Source organism: Rhagoletis zephyria, unplaced genomic scaffold, assembly GCF_001687245.7.
Source record: "Rhagoletis zephyria isolate East Lansing unplaced genomic scaffold, Rhagoletis_zephyria_1.1 Rzeph_scaffold_06511, whole genome shotgun sequence".
Taxonomy (NCBI): Eukaryota; Metazoa; Arthropoda; class Insecta; order Diptera; family Tephritidae; genus Rhagoletis; species Rhagoletis zephyria.
Window position 1 is genome coordinate 19,322 of NW_016163594.1, and position 11,574 is coordinate 30,895.

Sequence of the window (11,574 nt, forward strand, 5' to 3'; positions counted from 1 at the left end):
ATTTTGATCTTCTTTATGGACGAGTATTTGGCGATACATTTTCTCTATGTCGCCATTGAAAACGAATTTATAAAGACGCCATTTAAGGATAATGGCCGTTAAGTCGTTTTGGAGTATTGGGCCTGTATAAAGAACGTCATTCAGGGAGTTTCCTGAATGTGATGTCTTAGATGCGTTAAAGACGACACGCACATTTGTCGTTTTACTGTCGGGCTTCAAGACAGCATGATGGGGTAAGTAAAATGAAAAATATTTCCCGTCTTTTATTATTTCAAGGGGTGAAGCGTGTTCCATGTGCCTCATGTGCAAGTACTCGTTTAGTACTTCTGAGTACTTTTCGCGCAGTCCCGGCTTTTTATCCAGAGTCCTCTATGCTTATATATTGCTGCTGAGCTGCTGGGCGGGAGTGGCCTAAGGCAAGGGCGTCCGGGAATTCGGGTTTGAAGGGGAGTTTCACCACGTAGGGTCCATCCTCTCGTCTGGCGGTCGTGGTCCTGTAGAGTTCCTCACAGAATNTGAGTACTTTTCGCGCAGTCCCGGCTTTTTATCCAGAGTCCTCTATGCTTATATATTGCTGCTGAGCTGCTGGGCGGGAGTGGCCTAAGGCAAGGGCGTCCGGGAATTCGGGTTTGAAGGGGAGTTTCACCACGTAGCGTCCATCCTCTCGTCTGGCGGTCGTGGTCCTGTAGAGTTCCTCACAGAATTCGTCTTCTGCTGATTTGGGTTGAGCGGTTTCTATCTCCTCTTGCTCCCAAAACCTTTTGATCAGCGTGCTGAGTTCGGGCTCCGTTGCCTCTGTGACGTGGGTGGAGAACGTCGAGATATGTTCTCTTACTGGATCACTGAGTATCCAACCGAATATTGTGTTTTGGGCTACTAAGGTGCCGTCGATGTTACGTTGTAGCCCATCCAGGAGTATTTGGGGAGTTATATCACTTCCTATCACCATGTCAATCTTCGATGGTATAAAGCAGTTAGGGTCAGCAAGTTGGAGGGAGTGTAATTCGTCTATGTTGACATTGGACACTTTAGATGTGGGCAGAAAGTGGGTAAGCTGTGGGAGAATGGCACAAGTTGTGATCTTCTGGCCTAAATCCAATGAACATAGCGTTATCTCGCAAATTTTGTTCGAATTCTGTACTACCATTCCTCCCATTCCAGAGATTTGGTAGTGAGTTTCTCTTGTGGGTAGGCCAAGGAGTTTTTGAATTCGTGACGCTACAAAGGTCTTCTGTGATCCTTGATCGACTAAAGCACGAATTTTATGATACTCTCCTTCAAAGTAAATGGGAACTATTGCCGTGGGGAGTAGGGTTGTTGCGCTGCTACTGGAAAAATGCGAAGAGACCTTTTGGACATTGCTGTCAGGTGGGTGTTTGGTAAGTGCATTTTTAGCAGCCTGCTCAGATGTCGAAGGCTGTTCATGGTCTATCCGACTTTGAGTCGACATTTGCGCTTGGGTTCTTTGAGGTTTTGGGTTGGCCCTAGTTGATTGGGATTGTGGTTGGAAATCGAGAAGGGAGTGATGTCTCTTTTGGCAATATACGCATAAGAACTTGCTCTGACAATCACTATTGAAGTGGGAATATGAGAGGCAATTCTCACAATATTTATTTTCTCTTACGAACTTGAGTCGCTCAGTTACGGACAGGGCTTTAAACTTCACGCAGGTTTTCATTGGATGGTTTTGGTTGCATAATTTACATGATACCTGCTGATTTAGTTCCGTGTGAAAGTTGTGGGTTTTCGGTTTATTAAAAGGGTGTGAGTTTTGATTAATAGCTCTGGGGGGGAAGTTTGGTTGAGGCGTTCTTGTTTTACCTGGGCGATAAGTGCTGAGTCTTTCCACGACTTCATACCGAGTTGTTAAAAACTCATTCATATCTGCCCACAGCGGCAGTTATTTTCGAGAACTCAGCGACTGTTCCCACAAAGAAAGGGTTTCACAGGGCAGTTTCGAAGAGAAAATATAGACAAGGATGGGGTCCCAGTCAGAGGTTGGGATTCCTTGTGCTGCCAAAGTGGACAAACAGTTGTTATCGTAGTTTGGAGTTTTTCAATCTGCTCACCGTTCTCTGAGTAAATCGATTGGAGATTGAAGCGGGTTTTAATTTGGTTATCCACCAATATTCTGCGGTTTTCATACCGCACTTTCAGTGCCTCCCAGGGTAATTGAAAGCTTTCGTCAGTCAGCGGGTATTGCTTAACCAATTGCCCTGCCTGGCCTCGCGTTTTTTGGCGAAAATGGTAGAGTTTCTGAGCTGGTGTTAGCTTGGGGTGATTTCCATAGACTGCCGTGAACATATCCCTAAAGGCCGGCCAGTCTTCTTACCCACCATGGAAGATTTCGGTGTCACATGGTGGTACTTTGAGAAAAACTTCAGGGGCGCTTGAAGTGTTTGGGGGGTTTCTGGGTTGTGGAGGTGGTGCTAAAAGCTGCAGAGCATCTAGTATTNAAGGGATACTGCTCTAAAGGATGCAACGAGCGATTCCCACAATCTGTCCAGTTGCTGGATCTTGACCTTCAATAGGGATTCTGTTTGGTCAGCTATAAGAGTTACTGACCATGTAGAGTAAAAGGACTCTAATCTATTGCTTTCAAATATGGAGGCTTGGAGGCTTGCCTCTGAATCATTATCAGTAGCAGTTATTGATTTCTTTTCTATGGTGTTTGAGATGGGTAATTTGGGTTGGGTTAATTATATAAACTGTACCTCGTTACAATATTAAGGGGTTTGAGTCCAGTTTAATTATATTTAAAATTGATTTAAAATAATTCTTTGATTATAATTTTTTATTTTGTGTGGGTACTGGTTTTGTCCCACCGTGAGTCAGTTGCTTTTTGCTACACTGTACTGTCTTAGCGCGTCTAAGTCCAGTAACAGTGATTTTTGTGTGCAGCGCAAGAGCGAAAAAAAGGGTGGAGCCTATTTGTGTACGCGTTGGTATGTATGTACGTACCTCGGCGGTTTTCTATATGTACATATAAGTATGTGCAATATGAGTGCGCGGTAACCGAAATATATTCGAAGTGCTGTTAACGGTCGAAAAGGGGTAAGCAACCAACCACGTATTTATATATACGTACGTATGTCGCACTTGACTACGCTAATATTAGTATGGGTCAATTTTGTTTGCGATAAAAAACCGAACAAGTTGGGTTCAAATGCATGTATCTACCTCTATATATATTTGGATATATATTTATAAATTTATGTGTGAGGGCCGAAAGGTCTATATATTTTATAAAAATCTTGAAGGAGACTGGGAAACGCTTCTTTTTATATTTATTTATTTAAACTTTTTCCTTTTTATATAGCCGCACACTAATGTGTACTTACTTCGGTATCTATATATGTCGCAAGCGTTTTTGTTCACTGCTGAAAAATAGCGGCACTTAGCTGAGTGGTACAGGGATAGGGTAGATATGTACGCATTAAGTGAGATTGCACAAATGCTGAAACGTATTTACATACATATGTTGCGCGCGAATTATTTACCGCTTCGGATTTTTGGCGATTTTATAAGGGTATGAGCAAAAGCGTGCGTACATATGTATGTACATATGTACATGTACAGTATGCGCCAAAGGGGACTGTGTGTATATGCGGTTGTGTTCTGCGCGCTAGTTCTTCGTTTACAAGTAGATTTAGGAGTTGGAGAAGGCAAGTGAATATATATATGTGCACACAGGCGTGCAAACAATTATGTGTTAGGGTACAGCGTACGTGGAAAAATGGAAAATGCCCGTTTGGAAATTCGGGACTTATATACATCAAAATATGGGCGGTTAATACAAGAGTTTATATATACATTTGCATATACAATGTGCTACGTATGTATATTTTTATAGCGGTTTTTGGATAGGGAAAATTTTTAACGCGCGGGGATTGTGAGTATATATGTACATACATATATTTCGGTATATATGTATGTCTGTATCGAGACAGTTATTTCAATTACGGTAAATTAAAGGTTCGACAACTTTAATTCACCGTACGGGAAACCGCTATAAAAGTTGCATACGTATGTATATAATAATATGTGCGCACTTACGGGTTTCTCTGATACCACCTGTGACTATGTCCAACTGTACCGCAATTGTTTTGCCTTTTGTGCTGTGCCGCGCCGGTGTTTTGCTGTGCTGCGCCGGTGATGCTGCTGCCGTTATCCTCCGTTGATGTTGCTGCCGCTTGCCAAGACGCCTCGTGAGAAATTGCGAACTTTTTTTTTTTATATTAATATGTATATTTTTTTTTTCACTTTCGCTTTTTTTTTTGTTTTTATGCCATGTGGCTCTTTTTCGTTAATAGCGTGTTCACATTAATAACATATGCTTAACTATGTATATCATTTTTCATTTAAGTTGAGTATATTTGTATATAAAGTAAGCATATATTTTTTTTTTTTTAAGTGTGGGATTGAGGCGCAGGTATAGCTGCTAGCGCTTTAAATTTGGGGGCGCAGGTATCACTGCTAGCGCTTTAAATTTGGGGGCGCAGGCATGATAAAAATATAGTAAGGTAGAACCGCTGAGAGTCACTTTTAAAATTCTTGACGTTTCCAAACAATTTAATTTTTAAATTTACTCACAACTCACACACACATTTTCATTTTCAATCTCAAGCAACAACAATTTCGAATAATTTCATTTTTTTATTTTCGCTTTTATATGATTTTAAAATGTTGGCAAACTTCAAAAAAAATCATGGCCGACAAATTGAGAGAACGGTTCTACCTTGCTATATTTTTATCATGGGCGCAGGTATCACTGCTAGCGCTTTAAATGTGGGGGCGCAGGTATCACTGCTAGCGCTTTAAATGGGGGCGCGGTGCAGGTATCACTGCTAGCACTAAAATTTTTTTTTTTTTTTTTGCCTTTGCAGTTGGTTTGTTGTTGCGTCACTAATATTTGTTTGTAAGGATGCTCATGTTCCTTTTTTCTTTTTTTTTTTTTAGCTTGTCTCGTGCGACTTTAATTTCTCACTGGGTGCTTTTTTTCACTTTCAACCAATATTTTTTATATTTTTATTTCCACACTTTATATTTAGTTTTTAATCGGCACGCTTTTTGTTTCGTTTTAATTTGTATTGTTTGATGTTTAGTTTTTTTTTTTTTTTTGCACAGATTTATTTTGTGTATATGTATGCGCACAATTTTCAACTTCTTTTGCACACTAAACTTGACCGACCGCACTTAGTTTACACGACCGCCGCCAACCGCTTATGATTTAAAACTGACAAGAGCTGACCGAATAGAGTTTTCGGTTGATGAGAAGGGTGCGTTCAGTGAACGTGTTTGTACTCTAAGTAGAGGGTTGCCGATTCCTTCGAACGGATCGTAAGGACAATGTTCGAGTACTTACGTCCACTTGTTGCGTACGTGCAGAGTGCACTTGCATAAAACGTATGCATGTAAATGCGTAACGAAAAGAGATATAATTTGCTTTACAATCTATGAATCTCAAGTGTTTATTATCCAATATGTTTGATTACAATGAAAATTCTAATTCAAGGTGCCAGAGGGGCGGATTTGAAAGTTAACGATGTGAAAGCGGTGGCGGTCAGTAGAAGACTAAAAAACTTAGGCTGGCGCGCTCGAGTCTCCCCGTACCGTCGCTTTACAATTCAAAAATCGGAAAAACACGCCACCCAAATTTACGATATACAAGTTAATATGTTCAAGGTTGCAAAGATAAGGAGTACATATTCTAAAAAGGTTTACAATTCATTTGGTAGGTAATCCATCTTCAAATTTGAAAAATACAAAATTTAAAAAGCAAACGCGCGCAGCTGTCCCTCGTCTACAAATCTATCAGATTTATGCCCATGTTCTCAACAGACTAGCCTTTGGGAATTTTGGTAACCTCTCATACGAGGTTTTGCATTTTCTTGGGAACGACGTTATGTACTTATGTTTTAGGATTTTTTGCTGAAGTGGTTGCGGTTTTCTTCCATCTACAAGTAAATTATGTTTATTCGTTATATGAAAGCAAATGCGACAAGAAAAATTCAAAAAAAAATCAACAGTAATTTTTGGCCATTTAAAACTTTATTATGCTAAAATTGAAGGAGCTGAAATTCCCCACAAAAAACGGTCCATTCCCCGATTCCCCACGTAAACTGAAATTCCCAGCAAATCGGAGAATTCCCCACGAATTGGCTCCCCTGGTTCACACGATCTCGTCAGTGATAAGTCAGTCGACTCGAAACAATCGAAAAACATCTCGATTGTACAGTCGGGCAGCGAGTCGATTATTGACTCGATTGTAATTTTGCATCGATAGCGATTCTCTCGATCGTTTAAACATCTCGGACTCGCCCATCACTATTTTAAACGACGAAAAATTCACTTTCAGAACTCTAAAATTTCCCCCCTAAATATCCCAAAATTTTGACGTGATACGGATTTTCTGAAAACACCATCGTAATCTGGAGGCCAAAATTAAGTTTACGTGTTTGGCCGTTTAGCTATGCTATTTTAAAACCTTAAAATTTACCTACAGTGTTATTAGTGGAAAATAAACAAAAGGTAGGTAGAAAGCTGCTGCAATATTGCATATACAGTGTCGGACAAAACATTTGCAACTGGAGCAAAGTCTTCGATATTTTGTGTCTCACAAAGCCATTTTTTTCTCAAATAGTTTTTGTTGCTTGTTTTGGAAGCTAGATATTTTTTCTACTTCGGTTCTATTTAAGAAAAATTTGTACATGTTTGGCGACTGTGCGACAAAACAATTGCAACTTGGTTTGCTTAGCTGTATAACGGTAAAAATGCTTAAACTTTGTTTCGTTTTATAACTGTACTTAGTTAACTTTGATCGAGACATTTGCTGAGTATCATATGTGCAGAGATATTTCTTGCGACAACACCGTTTATTTGCGAAATATCATAAAGTAAATTATGGCTCCAAACAAATTCTGTGAAGCACTACGCGCGCGTGTTATTGAAGTTTATAATAACGGAACTTCTCAGAAAGACATTTCCATAAAATTTAATATTCATAAATCATCAGCTTCGCGAATTATTTCGAACTTTATGAAAAACAAAACAGCCGCAGTAATACATCGTGGAGGCCGACCAAAAAAAACTGACCATAAAACTGACATTGCGATTGTGAGAGATGTAAAGAAATTTCCGTTTAAAAGTGCTCCACAATTGGTAAAAGAGCTTGGGCTACCAATCTCTTCAAGAACTGTCACTAGTCGCCTGGCTGCCGCAGATTTGCGTACTTGCCGACCCGCAAGGAAACCACTTATTAGTACATGTAATCAGCAAAAACGATTGCAGTTCGCTACTGATCACATAAACTGGCCGGTAAGCAAGTGGAAAACTGTACTTTTCAGCGACGAGTCTAAATTTGATCTGGTAGGTGATGGTGTGTGCTACATTCGACGTCCACGAAACAAACGTCTTCAAAAATCATACTGTGTCAAACCAGTCAAACATAGTGGCTATGTTATGGTCTGGAGATGCTTTTCCGCTTCTGGTTTGGGGCCGCTTCATCGTATTAATGGTACAGTGGATAAGTATGTTTACAGAGACATTATGGAATCTGTAATGCTGCCACTTGCCGAGTGGGAAATGTCACTAAAGTGGGTCTGCCAACAGGACAATGACCCCAAGCATACGGCAAAGGTCCTAAAATCGTGGTTCGAGGAATAAAGTGGACGCAATGGAGTGGCCCCCGAAATCCTCAGACCTTAACCCTATAGAAAACTTATGTGTATATGAAAAAGGGGATTGATCGCAGTAATGTAGCAAATGCTGACCAATTTTTCCAAAGAGTCCTAGATGCGTGGAAAAATATACCTCAGACCATAACAGACGATAACTTGATAGCGTCAATGCCGAGGCGGTGCAAGGCAGTTATTTATAGCCATGGATTTGCCACGAAATATTAAGTTTTTCGGTGTTGGTTGATTTTTCCGACAGGGAGGTAAGATGATTTATTTTGGAACGAATTTCCGTCATCCAAACTTTACAAAGGATGACGGAAATTCGTTCCAGAATAAATTAAGTTTTTCTTTTATCTTACTCAAAATAATGTACCGCTTTCTTTGGGTTGCAATTTTTTGGTGTAGCATTTTTTTATTGACATTTAAGAAAATAAGTGCGAAATTTGAATAATCGTTTTTGTTTAAAAAACTTATATATAATATATATAAACTTCCATTGTTTCAAATAAAATAATATGAAAAGGTTTCAGGCATGTAACTGCTTTGTAATCGGCAGTATTCGCATTATTATATTTCAGTTGCAAATGTTTTGTCCGATACTGTACATACTTGAGGCTAAAAAGGCTCACAAGTAAAATTGTTCCGTCTTTGCAAGGTCGTAGTAAAACCAATGCTAAGTTATAAGTTGATTATTGCTGCAAAATTTTTGCTCATTCTGCGCTACTTTTCAGTAAATAACTATGCCCTTGTATATGTATATAAGTATATGCATATGGCAAATCTAAAAAATAGGTACACTCTCCAAAAAAAAAATTTATTTTTAAACTTGTGAGCACACATATGTTTTATATATCATTTTATTCGTAATCTCNCCAGTCAAACATAGTGGCTATGTTATGGTCTGGAGATGCTTTTCCGCTTCTGGTTTGGGGCCGCTTCATCGTATTAATGGTACANGACAAAAGAATAAACTGGGTTCAAATTACGTTGTTCAAGTTGTAAGTTTTGAGCAAAGATTTTGAAAGTGGAACTCACTTAATGGGGGCGTTCTAAGTTCAATGGCATCCCCCGTTTTACCAGATTGTCTCCAGTTGTCGAGATAACGGTACTTGAAAATTTTATTAAATATTAACTAATTTATAAATAACTCCCTCAGTTTTGAAGTTATTTTACTAAAACTTTGCACATAACCATTTTTTAATATTACCTTAATTATTCCTTAAAATTATCGAAATGGGTGCACATATAGCTCCAATACAACTGATTACTCAGATATGTGTTTTTGCGCTATAAATCTAACTTCATATCTGAATAATAAATTGTATGCGTGCTATATGTTAAAGTCAACCTATACTAAATTTTGACCTGCTTAATTGGAGGAGTTATAACGCAAAACAACGTCTCTGGACCATCAGTTGTATGGGAGCTAGATTTTAGAGTGAACCGATTTCAATGACTTTATGTCATAGTGAAGGAAATATTAAAATACGAGCGTGTGCAAAATTTTAGTAAAATATTTTCCAATTTAAGCAAAGTTTCAAGTACCGCTATCTCCAAAAGTGGAGACAATCGGACAAAACTGGGGACACCATTAAACTAAGAAGGCTCCAGTTAAGTAAGAGCAACTATCTGAACCTTTGTCGAAAAAAATTTGATTTGATACCACCCTCGAAATATTCTGACTACAAGAAGGAGCATAATTAGAAGTACTAAATCAGGGTTTTAACACACTTCTAGAGAACATTTTTTTGAAGCATTTTACGGGTATATGCAACATTATAAGGACTAGAAGTTATAAAAATATTTAGATCGTTTCGACGTACATATTTTCCAAATGTGCCTTCAATTAAGATGTTTTTGGAATAAAAATTACGCTCAAGATCGCAGAAAAATTTTATATTTAAAAGTTGGTTTATTCTGAAAGCACACCTCTTGCTAAGGTATCAAATTATTCGTAATTGTTTGTAGAATATATAATACATACTTAAAAAGTTCTTAAAATAAAATACTTCAAAACTATACGCGATAAACCGAAAATTTTGAAAATTGTGAAATGACTTTGAGTTACTTGCCCTTTCGTTATTTTTTAATGCACATTTTTCTTACCTACTACATATGAAGTGTACACATAAGTGCAGGCGTAAAACTGTAGGTCCCTCCCCTTTGTGTGACAACATCAAGGGGACCGCCACAAATTGGAGGAAAAGCACATATGTATGTGTAAGCGCCAAACTATTATTATTATTTTATATGAATTTTACTTCTTTACTACTGAAACATGGGTATGTTTAAGTTCTTAGGGCATTTTGTGGGATAAATTTTCAAGATGTGGGTAATTGAGGGATTTTTTCCCCATTTTCGTGGGCTTTTTAACAGAGAATGTCTNACCATTAAACTAAGAAGGCTCCAGTTAAGTAAGAGCAACTATCTGAACCTTTGTCGAAAAAAATTTGATTTGATACCACCCTCGAAATATTCTGACTACAAGAAGGAGCATAATTAGAAGTACTAAATCAGGGTTTTAACACACTTCTAGAGAACATTTTTTTGAAGCATTTTACGGGTATATGCAACATTATAAGGACTAGAAGTTATAAAAATATTTAGATCGTTTCGACGTACATATTTTCCAAATGTGCCTTCAATTAAGATGTTTTTGGAATAAAAATTACGCTCAAGATCGCAGAAAAATTTTATATTTAAAAGTTGGTTTATTCTGAAAGCACACCTCTTGCTAAGGTATCAAATTATTCGTAATTGTTTGTAGAATATATAATACATACTTAAAAAGTTCTTAAAATAAAATACTTCAAAACTATACGCGATAAACCGAAAATTTTGAAAATTGTGAAATGACTTTGAGTTACTTGCCCTTTCGTTATTTTTTAATGCACATTTTTCTTACCTACTACATATGAAGTGTACACATAAGTGCAGGCGTAAAACTGTAGGTCCCTCCCCTTTGTGTGACAACATCAAGGGGACCGCCACAAATTGGAGGAAAAGCACATATGTATGTGTAAGCGCCAAACTATTATTATTATTTTATATGAATTTTACTTCTTTACTACTGAAACATGGGTATGTTTAAGTTCTTAGGGCATTTTGTGGGATAAATTTTCAAGATGTGGGTAATTGAGGGATTTTTTCCCCATTTTCGTGGGCTTTTTAACAGAGAATGTCTGGCATCACTGGTTTGACTTACCCATTTAATACCAGTTTTCGAACTAGAATTTCTTCCAACTAGTTTACTTTTTTCTATGAGGAACTGGTATAATTATGGTTCATAACGAACTGGTATGACCTTTATCCTTAAATAATAGTTCATGTACTGGAATTTGTGCATACTGGTTCAGCTTTTCACTGCAGGGTACACTGAGAAAAAAAACACGTTGTAAGAATAAAAATTTTATTTATTCAGTCTTACGTAATAACGCGAAGGGCAAAGTGGTCTTGTCGGTGCGCATGACAAATTTCAATAAATAAAATAAAAACAGAAAAAAGTGCTGCTTATATTACTTTTTTAAGAAATATTATATTTCTTTATATGTGAATTATTCGTTAAGTTTTTAGCCTACGTACATTTTTTGTGTATAGAAAAGATTAGTAAGAGATAAAATAAAAACCACGCGTGCAAATTGGAACGAATTCCAAGAAGTTTAGCTTTTGTCAGTGTTGCTTGTAAATTGTGCCATAACGGGCGAAATGGTGTAATTTCTTCCGGGCGATATGGCATGCATGATATTTTTTTCATATGCCATATCACCCATCTTACGAACCTTTTCTATCTAATAAAAAAAAATATTTTACAATTTGTTCATATCTTTCGAGAGAAAATATATACACTAATTATTACTTGATATTGTATGCTATTAGAAATGCCCAACGTTTATGA

At 37.6% G+C, this 11,574-nt stretch overlaps 1 protein-coding gene and 2 long non-coding RNA genes across 3 annotated transcripts; all 3 read right to left on the bottom strand.

The window, feature by feature from the left end:
* Positions 1-544: 544 nt before the first annotated feature.
* LOC108373253 (uncharacterized) lies at positions 545-1,147 on the bottom strand. Its single transcript, XM_017629121.1, has one exon. It carries the CDS (start codon positions 1,145-1,147, stop codon positions 545-547), a length of 603 nt encoding a protein of 200 aa, XP_017484610.1.
* Positions 1,148-4,111: 2,964 nt separating this feature from the next.
* LOC108373254 (uncharacterized) lies at positions 4,112-4,852 on the bottom strand. Its single transcript, XR_001848945.1, has 2 exons — positions 4,739-4,852; positions 4,112-4,482 (listed from the first exon to the last, which is right to left on the bottom strand). It is a non-coding gene; the product is annotated as an uncharacterized LOC108373254 (long non-coding RNA).
* A 7-nt stretch (positions 4,853-4,859) lies between these two features.
* Positions 4,860-5,834, bottom strand: LOC108373255 (uncharacterized). Its single transcript, XR_001848946.1, has 2 exons — positions 5,366-5,834; positions 4,860-5,003 (listed from the first exon to the last, which is right to left on the bottom strand). It is a non-coding gene; the product is annotated as an uncharacterized LOC108373255 (long non-coding RNA).
* Positions 5,835-11,574: the final 5,740 nt, after the last annotated feature.